Raw genomic sequence first — 18850 nt, 5'->3', positions numbered from 1 at the left:
AGAATGCAAACATTAAAATAAATGACCTCTTATTCTTACTTATCCAATCTTTCCCTTAGTTTTACTCCCTTTCTATCCTCTGTGCTCCTTCTCCTGTACTCACTGTCATATCCTCCCCCTCACTCTCAGGACATCTCCGGCTCCAGGGCCTGCGTGCGCGCCACCAGTGCTAGCGACAGCCTGCGGAGCGCCCCCTGGTGCTGGGGGAACTCCTCACACACGCGGTGCAAGATGGTGCTGGCAGCATGCACGCGCTCCATCTGGCTCTGCAGAGCGGCTCCGACGGATTCACTGGAGGACGAGGCTTGGTAACTGCCCCCGCACACCCCCTGCAGCTTCTTGGTCCGGCTCTGCAGAACCACTAAGTGAGCTAGGTTCTGGATGGAGGGAAGGATAAAGAGTGAGTCTGTGTTTTGTGCTTTGGCTTTTACTTCACAAAATTGACCACAGAAGGTAGAAAAACAATGAGCAATTATTTCTGTATTCCACACCTTCATCAACACTCACTGGCAGAGGACTGACAGTGCATATTTCTGTTCTGAATGGAGACTTGATTGACGCATACCAGCTATTATGTATTACTTAGGAAGCTTAAACGAGGAAAAGTGTGTACTTTTATTGGATTTGAAAACAGTGAAGAAAAAACAGCGTAGGTAAAAACCAGTATAGTATACAAATACACACTGGCAACGCAACATTTCAAAGCAGATTTACAGCATGTATTAATGTGTTGTAATGCAGTATGTGCACCTTACCCTGTCTTTGGTGTCCTGGAGATTTACGAAGTCAGGGTCAAGGATGTAGCTGGTGCCACAGAGTTCTATCAGCTGCTGCTTCTGCCGCCTGAGCCTGTCGCTCAGATTCATCTGGCTCTCCTGTAGCTCTCTGATCACCTGCTCACACTCTACCACATGCTGAACACATACACAATGCATGTAGGATAATTGCGCAAACATGCTTCAGGCACACGTGCAGATATGGAAAATCCACGTCACCTACCTTGTGTGCGTCCTGGATCTTGCGCTGCAGGCCCTGAGCGGCACGGTTCAGCTCGCCCTTTGTAGCCTGCTTGTTGGAGCTGTGGACCATGGCCTCCCTGCGTAGGACGATAGTCTCCCTCCTCACAACTGTCGCCTCGCTCTCCCGCAGCAGCCGCTCCTGCTGTTTCATCAGCTGGTTGAGTCGCACCTGTGTGAGCGCACGCACACTCACACGCGCACACACACACACACACACACACACACACACACACACACACACACACACACACACACACACACACACACACAGACACACACAGACACACACACACACATAATGAGTCCACTCATATTAAAACAAGCAAAAAAAGCATACAAATCATTACCAGGCTATGATGCCTTATTGATTTTAACTTTTAAAATGACTTTAGAGGCCCAGTAATTCATTTTTGCTCACCCAAACCACAAACTATGCTATTGGTTTGGATCTTTTTGTAGCTCCAAAAACTGTGTTTGAAAAATAATTGATATATCTGATATGTATGCTTTGATTCTACAGTCAGCCTTACATAATTTAAAATATGTGCTGTAGCTTAGAATAGAATAACTATTATATGGATAATGATAAGCCCAAGAACATTTGTTACGAGGGCCGTGGAGAATGATTCAGCTAAAAGGTGAATAATAATTACGGAAATTTTTGGAGGTGATAACATTGACCTTGATGTGATCTGTCTTTGCTGCAAATTTTCCTCATCACTCCCTGTCATGACCTCAACAACAGGAGACTTGTAATGTAGGTCATTAGTACGTGAGGTAATGATATCTGTAACTTAGCTACTTGACCTGTGTATGCTGTGCTCCTATTGATGGAGCAACTAACTAGCAAAGATAAATACTAAAATGTAAAAAAAATGTGGGAGTGCACAGACTGTACACAGTCTAGTGTTCAGACAGGTGTTCGGGGCACATTTCTGTATTCACAAAGCGCTCTTAAAATTTTACTGCCTCAATGTACATGCATCATGTATGCACACGCAAAGGCAAACAGCTGGATGGCAACTCAATATTGCTGTTTATTGCCTCCAAGTATAATCATGTTGTGTGCAATGTGTTTACCTCCATACGGTGTATCTCTGCCTTCATGGTCTGGATGTCTCCCTGACCCACGTCCTGGTCCACAGCTGAACGAGTCTGTTTTACTAGCTGGGTCTTCTTCTCCCACAGCATAATCTGCCGCCTGTTGGCCACACACACACAAAACGCATGTAAAAACCAGTACCCAGTATGTGAGGTATGAGCTGTTAATATAAAGGGAAAAAATGACAAAACCAGACCGATATAAGCTGAATGATTTCATTCCAATAGATATGTATTAAATATTGGAAAAAGATGTCTTGATATTTTGATATCTCAAATACCCTGGAGGTTACTGTTTTCTAAGCAGAGATCTCAAATCAGCTACTAACCACAATAAAATACCATCATCAATGTTTTGCATAAAGCCAGCAATGATTTATAATGTAGGAATATTTTTTTTGTTTGTTAAATAACACATACAATTCTTCAAGTTGATTGCCATACATGAACTCATACTGAAGAAGCAAAAAGTGAATATGGAACTGACTCAGCCTCCACCAGACTGTTGAGGAGTCTGTCTTTCTCCTCCTGGGTCTTCTCGTGTTTCATCTGCATCTCGATAGACTCCCGCTCTGCCTCCTAAATACATTATATTGCGTTGAATAATCATTTGCTACTAAAACTGCAGAAAAGAACAACATTTAAAAAAGGAACAGTGACGCCTTGCCTTCAGCCGGTGGAGGAAGTCCGTCTCCATCAGTGTGTTCTGTTGCTCGAGCACCAGGCTCAGCTGTCCGTTCTTGCTCAGCAGGGTGTTGAGCTTCAGCAGGTCTCCTTTCAGCATCTTCGCATTCTTCTCCAGCTCCATCTCCTCGCGATGCTCTACTTCAATCTGACCTGGTGAGGTTGGAACTGGTTTAATAGTTGCTGGTGTACGAGTGGGAAGGTTACAGCACGTTTGAATGGGTCCGCTATAATTATTTAGATAGTATTTATGTATTTATTTATTTATGATGTCAGACTGATGTTGTTAAACTCACAAATAGTTACATTCCCAGGCAAGCTGTTTACTAGTTCATGATCACTAGTAGCTTACTTATAGTGACTTGGACCTGTGTATATATTTGTGCATGTGTGTGCTTCTTTATGACTTGAATTACGTACTCTCCAGGCGTATTTTCTTCTGCCTCATGCCAGTGTACTCTGTCTGCAGTTTGAGCATGCCCTTGCTGTTGGCCTCTATCTCCCGGGTCAGTCCTACTAGAGTCCCCTGCCGCTTCATCCAGAGCTGCTGGTCACTCTTAATATTTGCTGCCAGCTCCTCGATCTGAGCCATTAATGCCTCTACCTTGATTTGCAGAGGACTCAGATCCTCATGCTGGGAAATGGAGGCACACAAATCATAAAGGCAGCGTGTGATTTTTGTATCTGATGAGTTTCTAATGTACTTATATTCCACATAAACAACAGACAACTAGCGATTAGTGCTTCCCCAGAATCTCTCACCCCAGTGCTGGCTGCGATTTGACAGATCCTTCTGTTATAGTTGGCGATGGTGGCCTGCTTCTGCCCGATGAGTATAACAAAGGAAGAAATCTTGGCCTGGTTGGCTGTCAGTAACTTGTTGTACTTTGTGATCTCCTCTTCCAGGGCCTCCTGGGTGAGGGCCAGGCTGTCCAGATGTTGGCCAACCTCGCTGCAGTCCAGGCCCACAGCCACTGCCTCGTTCTCCAGCTGCCACAATTGAGAGATCTAAAGGGGAGGAAGAGACGATGTGCAGGACGACAATGTGATATCTTTGTGTATCTTTATCCTCAGCATATTCTACATGTATTGTTTGTGCTGTTTTTGTAGTGTTCTATCTTCAGAACATTATACCTTTTGCATTTTTTACATCCTCTTCACCACTAAATTACGCTGCTTTACATACTGTAATGGTGCGTTAAAGGGGCACTCCTCAGGCCCAGTTTGAAACTGAAGGCCTAAAAACATACTGATCACTTATGTGTATATGGAAGGACTCTATGGAAAGGGTCTTAGGTGGACAGGTCTTTGCTGGCTGCCAGAGTGTTATGAACCTGCACCTTCCGATTGTACGATGGTCGACCTTCTTACTAGGCTTTCCCACAGCCTGAAACATTTGGAATGCTTTTCCTCCCTTTCTAAATCTTCACCTTCTCCTTCTTGAGGGCGGCTATCTTGCTGGTGAGCCGCTGGGAGTACTTGGCAGCCTTGTTGTGGGTGAGGCTCTGCTGCATGTGGGTCACGATCTTGTCCTCCAACTCCAGACGCACAGCACTCTCTTTCTCCAGCTGCCTCCTCTGATCGTTCACTTCAGCCTGGTGGGTGCTGGTCTCCTAGAACAGTGAGGGGAAATAATCGGAGAGTGGAGCAGTTACAGAGGGAAGGAGGGGGAGGAAGACATTGTGACAAGTTAGGTGTAGAGCTGTCAAAACAGAAGCCTTTGTTCTCTAGCTACCTTGGAGAGTCTGGCCAGGGTGCGCTCGGTCTCCCTCAGAGTGCGGAGGCAGGTGCTGTAGTGGGCCTGTAAAGCCTCTTGCTGGGCCTGCTTCTGACCGATCAGCTTTTTGGAGGTGGCACAGTCCATCTGGGACCAGTTCAGCTGCATAGTTAATGTCTCATTTTGCTCCTGCTCTTCAGTGGTGGATTTCTTGTAGCCTTCAATCTCTCTGTCCAGCAAGATCACCTGGTGCTCGACAGTGCTGAGGGAAACCAGGACAGCAGTAAAGAATGAAACATGCTTTCATTTTGATATTTGTTACCTTTCCATTTAAATCTTATTATTGTACAAATATTGTGAGGTATTTTCTACACATGAAATACGTGGACAATTGAATCGCATTTTGTCATAGAGACTGTAATTTTCGTTTTCATTTCCCTTTTTGCCTTTGCCTGAAAAGCAGAGGAATCAGTGTCACTGCAGAGAGACACATTCCCCAAGATGCCGCTTGTGTACATTTGGGAATGCATTAGCTAAATTTGCTTTGAGTGGATCAGTATCATATTAATATCCAGCCTTCTCTTGCCCTCATTCTCACCGCATGGCCTCCTGCATCGCGCTGAAGGCCTCATCTCGTCTCCCCATTCCCACCAGGCTGCTGCTCCACTGCTGCAGCAGCTGTTTACGTGCCAAGACCAGAGACTCCATTTCCATCTCAGCCTGCACACATGACACAAACATGAGAGGATGTGTGTCGGGACTGACGTTGTATAGAGACTTCACCAACCCTCATAGAATATGAGAATATTCATGGCGAATGTGTGATACTGATGGGCTTGAGTCCAGTCCAAGTCAATTCTATACTGTCAGAGTGATCACAGACACTGTGTTGTCTTTGTTGTCTGTGGTCAGTACGTTTTCCAGTATACAGTAGAGTATACATAATATAAAAATTGGTCTCTCTGATATTTTCATTTCATCATTTTCTGAATGTTTTAAAGCTGCACTAATCAATATCTTTACATTAACTATGGATCAAATCATTATGCGTAATGTGAAAGGTGTCACAATTCACAGATAATCATCACCTGACGCTGCAGCTCTACGGAGCATTTTAGCATTGTTCAGCTCACTGTTTAGATTTTTTCGGCCTGCTTTAGAGAAAAAGGTCTAGTAGACTGACTGTGCGTCACCTGCCCAGCATCAAACAGCAAACAAAGCTAGTGACTGGCTGGTGAAAAAAGCAGAGCATTTAGCAGCTAAGGAGCTAGATTTGATGATGTTGTTGATGGAGACCAAAAGGAGAGTGAATATTGGACTTACATTTGTTATGTGGCCAGAAATACAACTCCAAATTGAATGCTAATGTCGCTCTGTATCCACTGGATGTGTAAATAAAATAGTAAAGTTAGTAAAGTTTATCAGTGTTTTCTTTACAGGTAGTAGCCCTGCCCCAAGTGGCTGAAAAATGTATATTCATGTAGCTTTAATCTTTACAAAGTCCTCTCAATAGATTGCAAATGGTTGTAGTATTAATAGTTGCACTTAATTATAGTACTTGCTTTTATCTTACCGGTATATACTGTCTCATCCAATAATAAAGTTACCTCAAAGAGAGCCTCTTTGGCTGCCATTGTCTCCTCTGCTTGAGCATTGGCCTGGGCCTCATACATGGCTATCTGCTGTGTCAGCCGCTCCATGTCCTTTGTTAGGCGCTCCACATACAGATCCTGATGACACAGGAGTATCTTCAATCAACAACCGCGAATGAATCCATGATAATGCCAAATACAGTCAAAACTTGTTTTGTGTTTTGTGATGTTTTTAATGCGCCCGACTTCAGCCTGTCCACCTGCTTCAGTTTCTGCTCTTCAGCCTGGCCCTTCTCAGATCCCGCTTTGTGTCTGGCATTCTTCATGGCTTTGACGTTAGAGCGCAGGTCTTCACTGACTCCTTGTGTGAAGAGGACATGCAGCATCAGGTTGTCTATCTCCGCCTGTAGCTGGGACACTATGGAGAGGATACAGGGGGGTCAACATTAAAAACAAATAACTAATATTAACTAACATATGTAGTTTGGAAACATGCACATGCATATCCAATGGACCGAACTACAGGCCGCTCTTAATACAAAGCCTACTAATCCTAACTCTGAATCTTTTGCATAGGCATTTAAACCTGAAATAAGCCTATTTTAATTTAAGATAGGATTTAGTCAAGCTTTATATGCAATTTGAACTGAGATAAAGCCAAATTATGTTGCACCAAAATATAGACCCACATGTTTCAATCCATATGGCTCCTATAAGGACAATTGGTTTCTGTAGCTGTGTCACTTTTCAGAGATTGAGTTACCACCATAAGCTGAACAAGTGAAGTCACAATAGACTCAAATTCCAAACTGAGGAGAGATTTGCGCCAACTTCTGATGACCCTAATATTCCAAGCTCTTGGGTGTCCATACGTCTTTGCCTGGACATGGCTACACAGACAAATGTGTGTGGCTGACTAATTCAGCTGTGTAAGAGGCTCAAGATTTTGGTTTCTGAATTTTAAATAAGATAATAATCAAAATTGAATTTTATCAATATTTTGCTCATATTTCCAAACATGTTGTCAAACATGAGAATCATCATGGATGATGCATCAGTGATCTTAGATTTGTTAACTAGAGTAACTGGTGCAACACAGTCAGAATGATATCTAACCCTGGATCAGCACCAAGGCAAGACCACCAGATAGCAAGTCAGTCTCACCATTGGCTTTGGCTTCACTGTTCTGGCTGGTAAAACTGGAATACTGGTTCTTCATCGCCTCCAGCTGATCCTGTGCCTGCCGATGTTTGGCTTCAGCCTGTGCCTTGATTTGATGACGGTCCTCCAGCCTGGTCTGGAGTCTGGCCAGCTGCTCCTGAATCCTGAACATCTCAACCCCTCTCTCCAGTATGTGGTTGGCATCTACCTTCTCAATTTCCAGCTTGGGGCAGTGGGTGAGTGAGCACGGGAAAAAAGATAAAAGATCAAAATATTGCGAATGTAATTTCTACACAGGTCAACAGCACAATCTTCTGGACATATCAAGACCCTGTACATGTAAAGTCAGGGACATTTTACCTGTATGTGTATGTGAACTACATGTCTACTACATGTTTGCTTCTACATGTGTATATCTGTGTATGTAAGTACTGATATAGCAAAGATGGGAAAAGAACAGAAAAAAGCTGAAAAACTATTTGTTGTTGACAGAAAAGTAGCCGACCTCTTCCTTCAGTCCCAGGTTGATCCTCTCCAGCTGCTTGCTGAGCTGGATGCTTAGAGCAGCTTGTTGCCTTCTGACCAGTGGCTGCCAACAGACCAAACATGGTATCCATGACATGTCAGTGGGTTAGATATATAGTATAATGTTTATGAACTCACTGTACTACAGATACACTCACTTACTAGACACACAGATAAGACATTGATACTATTATTCTCTTTGAGCAGCAGTAAGACAAAATCTATTCATTTAATATATACTGATTGCATAGATATTGAAGGAGAAACTACAGACATGTTCAGAGGGGAGGACAACGAATTCCTCATCCTCCTCATTCTCCTCGTCCTCCGGCAGTGGCTCCTGATCTTCCATGTCTTCTGATGTGTTGAGGTTTGAGTGGTGAGGTATCAACGGCACCTGAGCAGCATTGTGTTGCACTGAAACAGACAGAAAAAGATATTATTTAATCAATCAACAAATTCAAATGTGAAAACTATTGCAGAGTGATATATATAAGTAGTAAATATGTACTTTTAGTACATAGTATTTTTTATTCTCTTTGTTCATTGGAAATTAGGAACAATAAAGTTTAAGTTAGTAGGGTGCTGTAATCTTACAATACAGTATCTTGTCCTTGGACAATACAGTTTCCTGTACTCAATTTTAATTAATTAAAGGCAGTAATGGACCTTTGAACAAGGGGATCCTAAGCAAACCAGCCTAAATTAGCTGTTTTACCCTACTTACTGTATGTAATTTGCACTAATTTCTGTGCAACACTTGCCAATTTAATTTCCCTCAGGATGACGCTGTGTCACACTGTGGTGCTTTGTGCTAATTTGCAAATCCCAAACAGCAATAGTGTGTGACTGACCTGAATTTGTGGCTGCAGGAGAGTACTCATCCGTACCACTGTGGTCAGGGTGGAGATGGGGGGTCGGGTCATCAGGTTGTGGTCCTACCTGATCCTGTGAGCCACACTGGGACACACACAGAATGCATGTATATAGGTCATTGACACTGATCATGATTTAGACAGTGTGTAGTGTTAGCAGCGGGAGCTGGGAATTGTTGTCCCATAGGACTAACATTGTATGCAACAGTATAAGGCTTGGACTAACTTATATAATGCGCACCCAATAACAAAGACTACAAGTGCAACATCACAGTACCTGGACAAAAGGTGGAATAAATATCCCCCTGTCTCCACAAGGAGTTGATAATGGAGTAAAAAGTGAAAAATTAAACAATAAAGCAAAAGCTCGACTCGTCAGATATCATACCTCTTCAGCAGGTGGGACAGGGGCTCCGCAGTCCTCAGCCGCTTTGTCACTCCCATCCTGCAGCTTGCCTTCCTCCCTTCCCTCCTCACCTCTCTCGACTTCAGCGCTCTGCATTCGACCTGTGATGACGAACAGGTGGTCTGAAGACAGTTAGCATACGTTAGCATAATTTTTAACACGTCACATCAGCGTAAGTTTTCACTTCTCTAGCTAGTTGGAATAACCGTTAGACGTAACAAATGGATAAACATTGCTCTTCTGTTAGCTTATGCTATTTTAGTTTTTCACTTGAACACTGTAGGAAACTAGCTTTCCGTATGTGGTTGGTACAGAAAACCCTCAAAGCCTATCAGGGTTAACGTTAGCTAACGTTGGTTAACGTTAGTTACAGTACGTTAACGTTAGCGGCCAATGGAGCTCAGAGAGGTGAGGAAAACATTAACCCACAGTTACAATAGGGAACACCGGAACTTGGCTATTAAACAAGTAAAAGTAATACAGCGTAACGTATATCCCAATAACATTTTAATATGTTCCTTACATTTTTACAGCACTTCGCTAAAGCTATAATTACTCACCGCCGTAACACTGTCACTGATGAACCTCGTTGCCAGGCAACCGTAAACTTCCGTTGGCGGTGGAGGGGAAGTGCTCATAATTCCAGACCGGATGATGCGGTCAATTCAAGGTAGTTTGTCAAGTACAAGAAATGTGTGGGTGAAATGTGTGTGCGGGAGTTCATTGCCCACTGGTGGGGATATAATAAAATCGTTTCCGAGTAGTTATTGACGTGGCTTTCACGCTTTCCGATCATCAGGGTCATATCCGTCAACTTTATTGCAATTGTATGGTCTAATCTTAACCTTCCCGGTTACATCTAATGCACCATATAATTAATATTGAGTTGTTCATATGTGCTAAACTCCAAATGACGCATTTCAGACCGAGCTGGAAGGCAGGGTTATACATAGCGGCGGAAATACAGTACATTTTTATTGACAGATATACTAGTAACTTACAAATTCACTTTTTATATAGACAACCTATGATGAGTTAATTGAATATGATACATTGTTATAGCTTAAACTACCTGACACTATAGCAATGCATTAGCAATAAAACAAAACAAAACGGCTTTCATTGACAGAGATTTATTTTGCTCTATAAATAAGGCAGATAAACATAATCACTGAATTTGGCCTTAAAATGACGTTTAAAAAAGTCATTAATAATTCACAGATACAAATCATGGCATATCTTCATATATCCTCAAAAATCTTATTTCATTCTGTTTATTCAAAAGACGTAGACAAAAATGCAACCATAGCCCACCTCATATAGTCATTCGAAGACAAATATTTAACGAAAAGTAACCAAGGGAAAGACAATCATACAGAAACAAAATGAATTTCATGTTACAGTGCTTTAGTATCCTAACAGAGCAAAAAAACAAGGTAAGAATCCCTGTAAACAATGTTAATGCAGATATTGTAGCGCACTTGTAAATACTATCTCACAATGCTATATCACTACAGGATGTGGACCTTTGAGCAGAGAGATCTGGCACTATAGGCCTAATCAAAGGACTTTGGTTAAGATATGACACAGTTAAAAAGGTATTTTCAGAAAGAGAACCTGTAGATAAGGCTATACATTCTTGGCAATAGATGCTCTACTACACAGTATGCACCTTCAATTCATCCAATTGTTGTACATACAGTATAGTGGGTAGAGTCTTTTTAAAGCACTGTCACATATCGAAGTTTAAATTCACTTCCAACAATATCGTCATCAACATTAACACCACTAAGTGTCAATGATGTATAGATAAATACACCACCTGGTACTCCATAAACAGACAACGATTGAATGACACATTCAAAAGATGAGATAGTGTTTATCATAGGAAAACAAAAAAGAAAACTTTCACTCTTGTATTTGTGCAATTGTTTGCATACCACAGTCAAAATGTGACTGGGTAAAAACTGCTGTCATACAATAACAATAAGAACCCAAACTATCCGCACATACATTCAATAGATGTGTTAGAGGCCTCATACTTCTCATCAGACACACACTTTTATATACAAGATCATACTAGAGCCTGTGTAGCGTTTCTGTCATTGCACGTATTGTGTTTGTTATTAGTATGGATTTTACATAGTGAACGACACTTTTCCTAGATAGTGTACGTTTGCTCTTGAGCATTGTCTCCATATAGACATGGAGAGGGGCATCACTGACATTAAGAAAAGGGGGTCTTGGCAAATGAAGGGAGGTGTTCGGGGTGTGGTCACAGCACAAATGAATACTGTTAAGTGTTAACACCTGATCAAAAAACGCTGACATAAAGCCACTTAGGATTAGATGAACCTAACATCAAGTATCCAAAACACTTTTCTAACCTGCTTACTCTTTATTCATCATTGACAATGGACATCAACTCTCCATCACACACTAATCATTCACTGTGAAACACCTCTAATGTCAACATACTTATCATATTGTAAATGTCCACTTACTGTAGTTCGATAGTAAAGGGGCTATCATACTCTAGCTCATGATCTAGCCTTAGCAGAAACGTGTCATCTGCAGGCTGTAAGGTATCTGGTGAATGCTGCCACATCAACATGTTCATAGGACATTATATACTTCTATATCCCCATATATTCTCCTTATTAACTTAAACCAGCCCCAATTCTGAGCCAAACTTGACTCTCTTCACATATCAGTCCCTATTCAATAGGTCCGTACGGTTATATAAATCCTTCAAAGACGAATGACCTTTTCCTCTGGCAAGATAAATACTGCTGAACAGAGCAGCAAGCAGCAGTTTGCTTTTAGTGTTTCCTTGGTTGGCTCTACCGTGTTCCTTTAAAATTCACATGGTCTCCTCTACGGTAAATGAGAATCTCACTCACTATGGGAATGTATTTGTATTACAGTAGCATCTGACATATCGACTTTGGCTCCAGTTCCCATTTTGAGACTTTGTAAGCTTCAGGAAATACTGTAAACAATCTTCATGGCTGGCTGGTGCTGTCCCTCTCCGGCGGGGAAGGCTCTGGGTCCACTGTGGGGCCAACTAAGGGTCCGCCGGCTGTGCGTGGGTCCATGGCAGAATGCATGATAGTCAGCCATACGTCGTCCATGTTTGGCATTACAAAGATTTTCTAAAAAAAAATTTAAAAAAGGAGAGAGGATGATGGTTGAAACCTGAGTGGTCGATCAGTTTTTTAGTATTCTTGACACTTTTTTGACACATCTTGGAATTTGAACCACAAGTTGTAAGCGCATGATAGGTAGTGACGATCAATCTAAGATAATATGAATATCATAAAGATGTTGGATGGCTTCGATCTTTGGGATTCTTAATATTATTAGCTTGTGATATTGGTGACTTAGGAATATAATTCATTTTTTGAATGTATGATGGAACTTGCATTCATAACAGCAAAACCTCAGACCAAACGTATAGTGGATCATTTTGAACGTTTGCATTTTCCTTTCTATTTTGTCTTGTGTCTTTACCCTGGAGTACCCTGTTTGTTTATATCTCATATAGTTTGCCAAAAAAGAATTAAAAAACGCACAACGTCTTGGTGTGAACGGGCACCGTCTCTCTGAATTATAGAAACAAAAAAATCAAATCAAATCAAGATGTATCAATGTGTACGTGTTTATCAATACCTGGAATTCCTGGTCCAGTTTTTTCTCGATCCAGTCTGTAACATGAGCCAGGGTGACTTCTCTTTCTCCCAGTTTAGGCCGTGCCTTCAGTTCCAGGTGAGGCGGCGTCCTAAAGCCATACCTGCAGCAGCAAAGGTGAAAATAATTAATGATTTAATGATTTACTTATAAGCACTATTAAGAGTTGACAAATGAACACGTTGTAGCAACAGAGGGGCAGCGATGCATTGAACAAATTATCCAACATAAAACTATGTGTCTTGTAACTAAGTAACTGTTGACACGAGAGAGGAAATTGGCTAATTAAATTAAATTAACTCGTCTGAAAACCATTGCTATCGACAGAGTTGGCTGCGTCTTCCATCTGTGGGAAAGGGCTTTCTCTGAGCAAGATGTGATTATTTCTCACTCTGTCAGACATGGGAATTCACTTTGCACTGCATTCCACGAATTACGTAGTAGAAAAAATAAAACGACACTTCCTTCACGTACCATATCCTGTCAGTGGGTGGAGGGGGTATGTTGACAGCCAACGTTCCTTGGAGTTCCTGCACCTCCACTGTAAGCAGAAGGGGCGTGTTGGACACTTCCTCCATCTTCTTTTTGATGAACTCGGTTTCTGTGGCCTTCTGGAAGTATTTGGATTTGGTGATCTTGTCCACGAAGCGCATGATCTTGCTGGATTTGTGGCCTCCAACCAAACTGTGTTCAATAAAAAGGAGGGTTAGGGTTAAAGTCGCACACTAAATTTAGTGTAGCCATACTTCCATGAAATCTAATGATGTCATTTTTTTATTTCATCTGACAAATTCATGGGTTTTGTTGTCAAGAAGGTGAAGTGATTTAATAATGAATTCCAAGCCATGTCTGCTATGTCTTCTGTCTCAATTAAAATAATTCTCAGTCAGTACTTTATTTTCACTGTGAGGCCTTCTATAGCAGAGTCTGTTTCAATGTTGTTTTTTTTAAATATTCCACAATCTTGTGTTTATGGAAATGGATCAAGTGAGCACAGAGGACATATATGAACTCAGTCTCACCCTTCTGCTCCAGTGGACTCATTTGAGAGCTCTGAGGAGTCTTCCTCGTCTGATGAGCCTGCGCTGGACGACTCTTCATCACTATCAGCCAGGCAGTAAGTCCGTGGTCTGTATCTGGAAGCGCATAAACAAACACAAATGGATTAGTGTGAGTGCACACACACACACACACACACACACACACACACACACACACACACACACACACACACACACACGACTAAACGCATGCACCAACACATGCAGATGGCTTTGCTGTGTTTCATGGTGCTTAGAGCCTGAATTCTATTGAACTTTACAAACAAAAAAATGCACAAATGAGGTATGGAAACAATCAGAGGGAGATAAGAGTGTAAATTCATTAAGTTAGCCTAAAACAAACTTCTGTGAAACTGAATCTAGACTTGTTTCCTTGTGAGGGTCGGCGAAAATGAGCTCACTTCTCATTTGCTGGCAGCCAGTCTGGCCCTGAGAGGTACATACTGTACACACACACACTGTATTCTGTGGATGGTATCAGCATAGCATATCATACGGTTTCTTCATCAATGTCATTATAAAATTCAGTGCTTCAGCTATCAGTTACAGTGTGGGATGTAAACTGCCAGACACACTGATGAAGGCACTGAACCCCCTAAGAAATGAATACTTAATGAGATGAAGCATTGGGTGGTAACATGAAATGAGACAACCCCAAAACTATAGACATGCAAAATGAGAATGAGAGTTGAACAGAAGAGATCATTGTTGATAGTCAAGCACTCACCAAGAGCAGAAATGCATCCGATTAACAGCCGCATAAAAGGTAGAATCCAGGGGGCAGAGAGGGAATAGCAGAGAAAAGAAATGAGAAGATATAAAAGACAGCAAAGACATAGCACACTGAGTGAGAGCCAGACAGAATGTGGAACACACGGATACTTTTTAGTGTCAAGTAGAGGAGGAAAGCGGCATCTAAGAGAGACACCCCTAAAATGTGTGTGTGGTATGAGGTTGACTTGTCTTACCCATCTTTGCCAAATTCCCCTAAACGAACGCTCTCTCCCTCTTTGCCCAGGCGAATGAGGTTCATCTTGGTTTCCAGGGTCATCAGAAAGGAACCACTGTAGGAGAGCTCCAGGTCAAACCACAGGCCTGAGGGACACACACAGTGGTTATTAGAAATGTTGATCTGAGAGAAAATGAAAGAAGTGAAACTGTAAAGTGGAAGATTTGGGGATATGAGCTAAATGTGCTGTCATGTCACTACATCTACACACAAGCACAGCCGTGATACATTAGTGTGTATAAGGTAAAAAGTACTGATCTCTATTATCTCATCTTACATGTCATGGTATTGTCCAACACTATTCACGAGTGATACTTTAAAGGAGCAGAGTTGAATCAAGATGGCTATTAGTTTTTAGGCCAAGGACACAGAGATCACTTCAGGCCCCAGTCCTTCTCCCTGCCTGTTAAATCGCTCTCTCTCTCTCTCTCTCTCTCTCTCTCTCTCTCTATCTTTCTCTCACTCCTTTGTTTCCCCGCTTCTCAGATTCTTCCTCATCTGTCTTACCCTTTCTGTGGCACCACTCTTTCCCCCCTCCAAGCATCACAGAAGTGGGGACCCCAACAGATTTTAATTTCTTGATCCCCTCTGCTTAGACGAGAAAGACTCAGTGAAAGACTGAGAGGAAAGAGAGAAGGAGAGATCACAAGGTCCTTTGAACAAAGGGAGAGAAACAGTTGGAGGGCACGCAATCTTCCCCCCAAGCCCCCGTTTGATATCAGCAGGGGGGACTGGCTGCAAAAACATGGCTCTCACTCTCTCCTTCTACGCCTTGCCCTTTCATACAAAACGGCTCTACAAAACCTGCTGTAATCTGGATTATACAAACTCCTCAAAAGCCTCCATCGAAAGCCTGGCTTGCATGGGGAAAACTATGTGCACTTTTCTTTTTTCCCCCCTCTCTCTTCACAACACAGGATCACGTCTGTACAAAGAGCCACATCTAACCATGACCTTGGTTGTGGTTTCTCGTTACACCACTGGGAGGCAGCAGAGGACGACAGATGATGCAGGAGAGATGAGAGCCATTAAGGGATTCTAAACCAAAACACACTGCACTTTGCTGTAACTAAGACACATGTGCATGGATGCCATGCAAAAGTCCAAAAACATGGTGCCACATTTAGTGCACATACCAGAGTCCCTATAATTAGATCAATATCGATTTCCTGACAACTGCATACATGGCCTGGGTATATGAATGGAAAAAGTAAAAGAGTTCTTCAGGTAGAATCAACAGATGTAGTATGTGAAGGCAAAAAACACGAGGACAAACAGCACTGAGATGGGGTGCCCTCTCCTCATGGACACAAACGTACAAGCATGCAGAGAGCAACTCCTTGTGGAGATATGCACTCATACACTGCTGGAGAGGTTCATCGATCCATTGCACTCAGCATGCTTGTTCCAGGAAGCAGCGGGGTGAGACGAGGCAAAGGCAGAACTTGAGATGCCTAGAGGATACAGCCACTGTGACACCAGTGGAAATTTCAAAAAGGAAAACTAAACTGGCCGTTTCCAATCGAAGTTTTCTAACTACCACTTGAAGGTAAAAGGCTATTGATCATTGAAACACACAGCAGAAAAGGGGAATGGAACATTCACTTTCTCTGCAGCGGTATAAGCTGTAGAAACAGAAACATGCATAGGGCTCAGTAAAGCTCACATGCCTTCATTTATCTTTAGCCAATTGTTTGGAGCATGTACCTTTTTCCTGCTTCCTGCTTCCTTTCACTTCCAAGAAATATGTCTAAAAAGGAAGCACTTTGCTGTTTTAGACTGACAGCTGGTGATCTGGATCTATTCACTTACACAAATCAAAACATTTGCAAGTGCGATTAAAGCTGATGACCTATCCACAACACCAACAAAATGGTGGCCTATGTACACCGATTGTGTTTGCAGAAGCTGTCCAATAAATGCTGTGCCCCTCTCAGTTGGAGATGCAATCAATTCTTGCTCCGATTATAGTGTTATGTGAGCTCCGCGGTGACAAGAAAATGAGACGGTGACTCATAGCACAGGAGAGAGGAAGAGCGACACTGAGACACAAAAGAGGAAGATGGTATGAAAGGGAACGCGAGAGGAAGAGAAAACTAGGAAGAGAGCTGGAGACTGTACTTGTGAAGCAGATGAACAGACAGATCTGTCAGGAGGAATGAGAAAAGCAATGTGGTGCAAAGGGATGGAAAGCTCAATGCCGATGCATGTCTGAATGATCACAGAAGGAGTCCTCTAAAAAGTGACGTGCAAAGCTCCTTCTGAGCAAAACCTGAACACAGTTAGCTGGAAACATCAGCTAACATAATTGCACAGTCGCTGCAGGTATGTCTATGGTCCCTCACAAAGCTAAGCCTCGATAACACCTGCTAAAGCGCTTAGGGCCTGACTGCACTGTACTAAACTAAGAGCTCACTGACCAATCAAATTCTATTACACTTCTGTAAACAAAGTCTTCCATTATGAAGTGTTTTCCAGGATCTATGGTACATAACTCCTTTTGGTGAAGGAGATTTCCTCATATTAGCCCCCATATGAGCCCCACATGCAACTGTAAACAACGATACCCTATTGAACTCTGAGCAGCGTTACTGTTGGCCAGATAGTCTGGCAGCAGCTGTAGAGGAGGGGAAAGGTTAGTACTTTATTTAAGAAGCTGAGAGCCCACAAATAACAAGCATGTCTCTCTAACCTCGACGGTACCACCACCTGACAAGCGGAGTGTACACCCACTCCGCTTGTTACACTCAAGCGCGATGCACAGTAAACCTCATTTCACCCGCGCTTACTGAATGAAGCAGCTATTGTTGTTATTGGCTATGGTTTCACTAAAGCACATGTTCTTTGCTTTGCCACTGCTGTAATCAACTTTATTTTTTTGTGCGTATTCATACTTCATGGATTTCCATTTGTAGTATTTTAAAAATGTATGGACAGCTAAGTAATATCAAGTCTTACCACAAGCAGTGAATCAGAACAAGACGATGACGCGAGCGTTATATTATCATCAGCATTCTGATTGGTTTGTTAGTGCTGTCTGGCGGTTAACGCTGTACGCCAGAGCTGCTGTGTTTTTTGGAGGGAGAGCATGTCAGAGTCATAAGGACACAGCGTCAGCACTGTGATCTTATTAGTCACAGCAAGACGAGGAGCAGTGGCCAGTCATGAGACAAAACGTCACTTCTGTCCACATGTGTATACATGCAGTGGATTGCGAAAGTGTTCACCCCATTTGACATTTTGCACTACTTGATTTTGAAAATGAAATGATTTGGATTTTTGGAATGATTGTGACAAAGCTCTAACTTTTGTTATGGTTCTGGTATGGTTCTTAAATGAATAAATTTGAGTGCTATGAGTAAGTGAAACCAAACTTGTTGGTTTGGATTGGAGACCAAGAACATCGTATATGTTCATTCATTGTTACCCATTTGCACAGCAGTTTGTGATGGACATTGTGAAATGTGGCAGGATTCTTGCTTTAAAGAAGCTTTGTCTTCTTTACTCCAAATATATTGTAAGTTCCAATCAAGCTGTCGCCACTTCCTCCTGTGTGTGTTTGTATGACACAGCTAGGGTTCAAATTCATGTGTGTGCAAGGGTGTGACAAATCAAAGAACATAGAGCTCCATGTACCACACAGATAGCGTTACTGGCCAGACATGCCGGTGTGTGTTTGTGTACGTTCATGTTTCTCTCTTGCCTCTGTAGTCAATGGAGGGTTTGGATGCCCCAAGGACTCGAGGAGTGGCCGAGCCCATGTCCAGTTCTGTTAGGGTCAACTCATTCATGAAGTAAGGCAACTGAAAAAGACAAAAGCATACAACTGAGCTGAGCACACTGTACACAAATAATTAATTTGCAGATTATGATATAACCAAATTGGAGAAAAAAAAACTGTAGTTCATAACTGTATATCATTCATATAGAATGCCAAAAACTTGAACAATTTATACATGAACCACGAAATAAACACAGGCACATACACGGATGACATGGATGACACACTG

The 18850-nt window shown here is 42.3% G+C and overlaps 2 protein-coding genes across 2 annotated transcripts in view; both read right to left on the bottom strand.

Annotated features, from left to right (window-relative positions):
• ccdc40 (coiled-coil domain 40 molecular ruler complex subunit) lies at positions 1-9176 on the bottom strand. The gene is made up of 18 exons (XM_070925125.1): positions 9063-9176; positions 8654-8759; positions 8074-8216; positions 7780-7863; positions 7278-7497; positions 6374-6531; positions 6129-6251; positions 5120-5241; positions 4540-4783; positions 4235-4417; positions 3567-3812; positions 3225-3438; positions 2788-2957; positions 2608-2699; positions 2100-2220; positions 1000-1188; positions 756-914; positions 1-377 (listed from the first exon to the last, which is right to left on the bottom strand). The coding sequence occupies exons 1-18, from the start codon at positions 9174-9176 to the stop codon at positions 126-128; spliced, it is 2940 nt and encodes a 979-aa protein (XP_070781226.1). The 3' UTR covers positions 1-125.
• Positions 9177-10230: 1054 nt separating this feature from the next.
• The window catches only part of LOC139292887 (testis-expressed protein 2-like), a 29310-nt gene continuing 20690 nt past the window's right edge, over positions 10231-18850 (bottom strand). The window contains exons 8-13 of the mRNA XM_070915289.1: positions 18544-18643; positions 14800-14926; positions 13793-13906; positions 13245-13454; positions 12753-12873; positions 10231-12235 (exon numbers count right to left, since the gene is read on the bottom strand). Of these exons, the coding sequence (XP_070771390.1) occupies positions 12086-12235; positions 12753-12873; positions 13245-13454; positions 13793-13906; positions 14800-14926; positions 18544-18643 (822 nt within the window). The 3' untranslated portion in view covers positions 10231-12085. The remainder of the gene's footprint in view (positions 12236-12752; positions 12874-13244; positions 13455-13792; positions 13907-14799; positions 14927-18543; positions 18644-18850) is intronic.

Source organism: Enoplosus armatus, chromosome 2 (assembly GCF_043641665.1).
Source record: "Enoplosus armatus isolate fEnoArm2 chromosome 2, fEnoArm2.hap1, whole genome shotgun sequence".
Lineage (NCBI taxonomy): Eukaryota > Metazoa > Chordata > Actinopteri > Centrarchiformes > Enoplosidae > Enoplosus > Enoplosus armatus.
The sequence above is the reverse complement of the archived record's forward strand: the minus strand, read 5'-3'. Positions and strand labels throughout refer to the sequence as shown.

What these genes read in the sequence shown, in the direction of transcription:
- ccdc40 (XM_070925125.1), bottom strand. Translation starts at nt 9,176, where the DNA reads ATGCAGAGCGCTGAAGTCGAGAGAGGTGAGGAGGGAAGGGAGGAAGGC. An exon ending in CCGCCCTCAAGAAGGAGAAG is followed by an intron (nt 3,813 to 4,234) that starts GTGAAGATTTAG and finishes CCTCCCCTTTAG; the next exon opens with ATCTCTCAATTGTGGCAGCT. An exon ending in AAATCGCAGCCAGCACTGGG is followed by an intron (nt 3,439 to 3,566) that starts GTGAGAGATTCT and finishes TCCATTTCCCAG; the next exon opens with CATGAGGATCTGAGTCCTCT.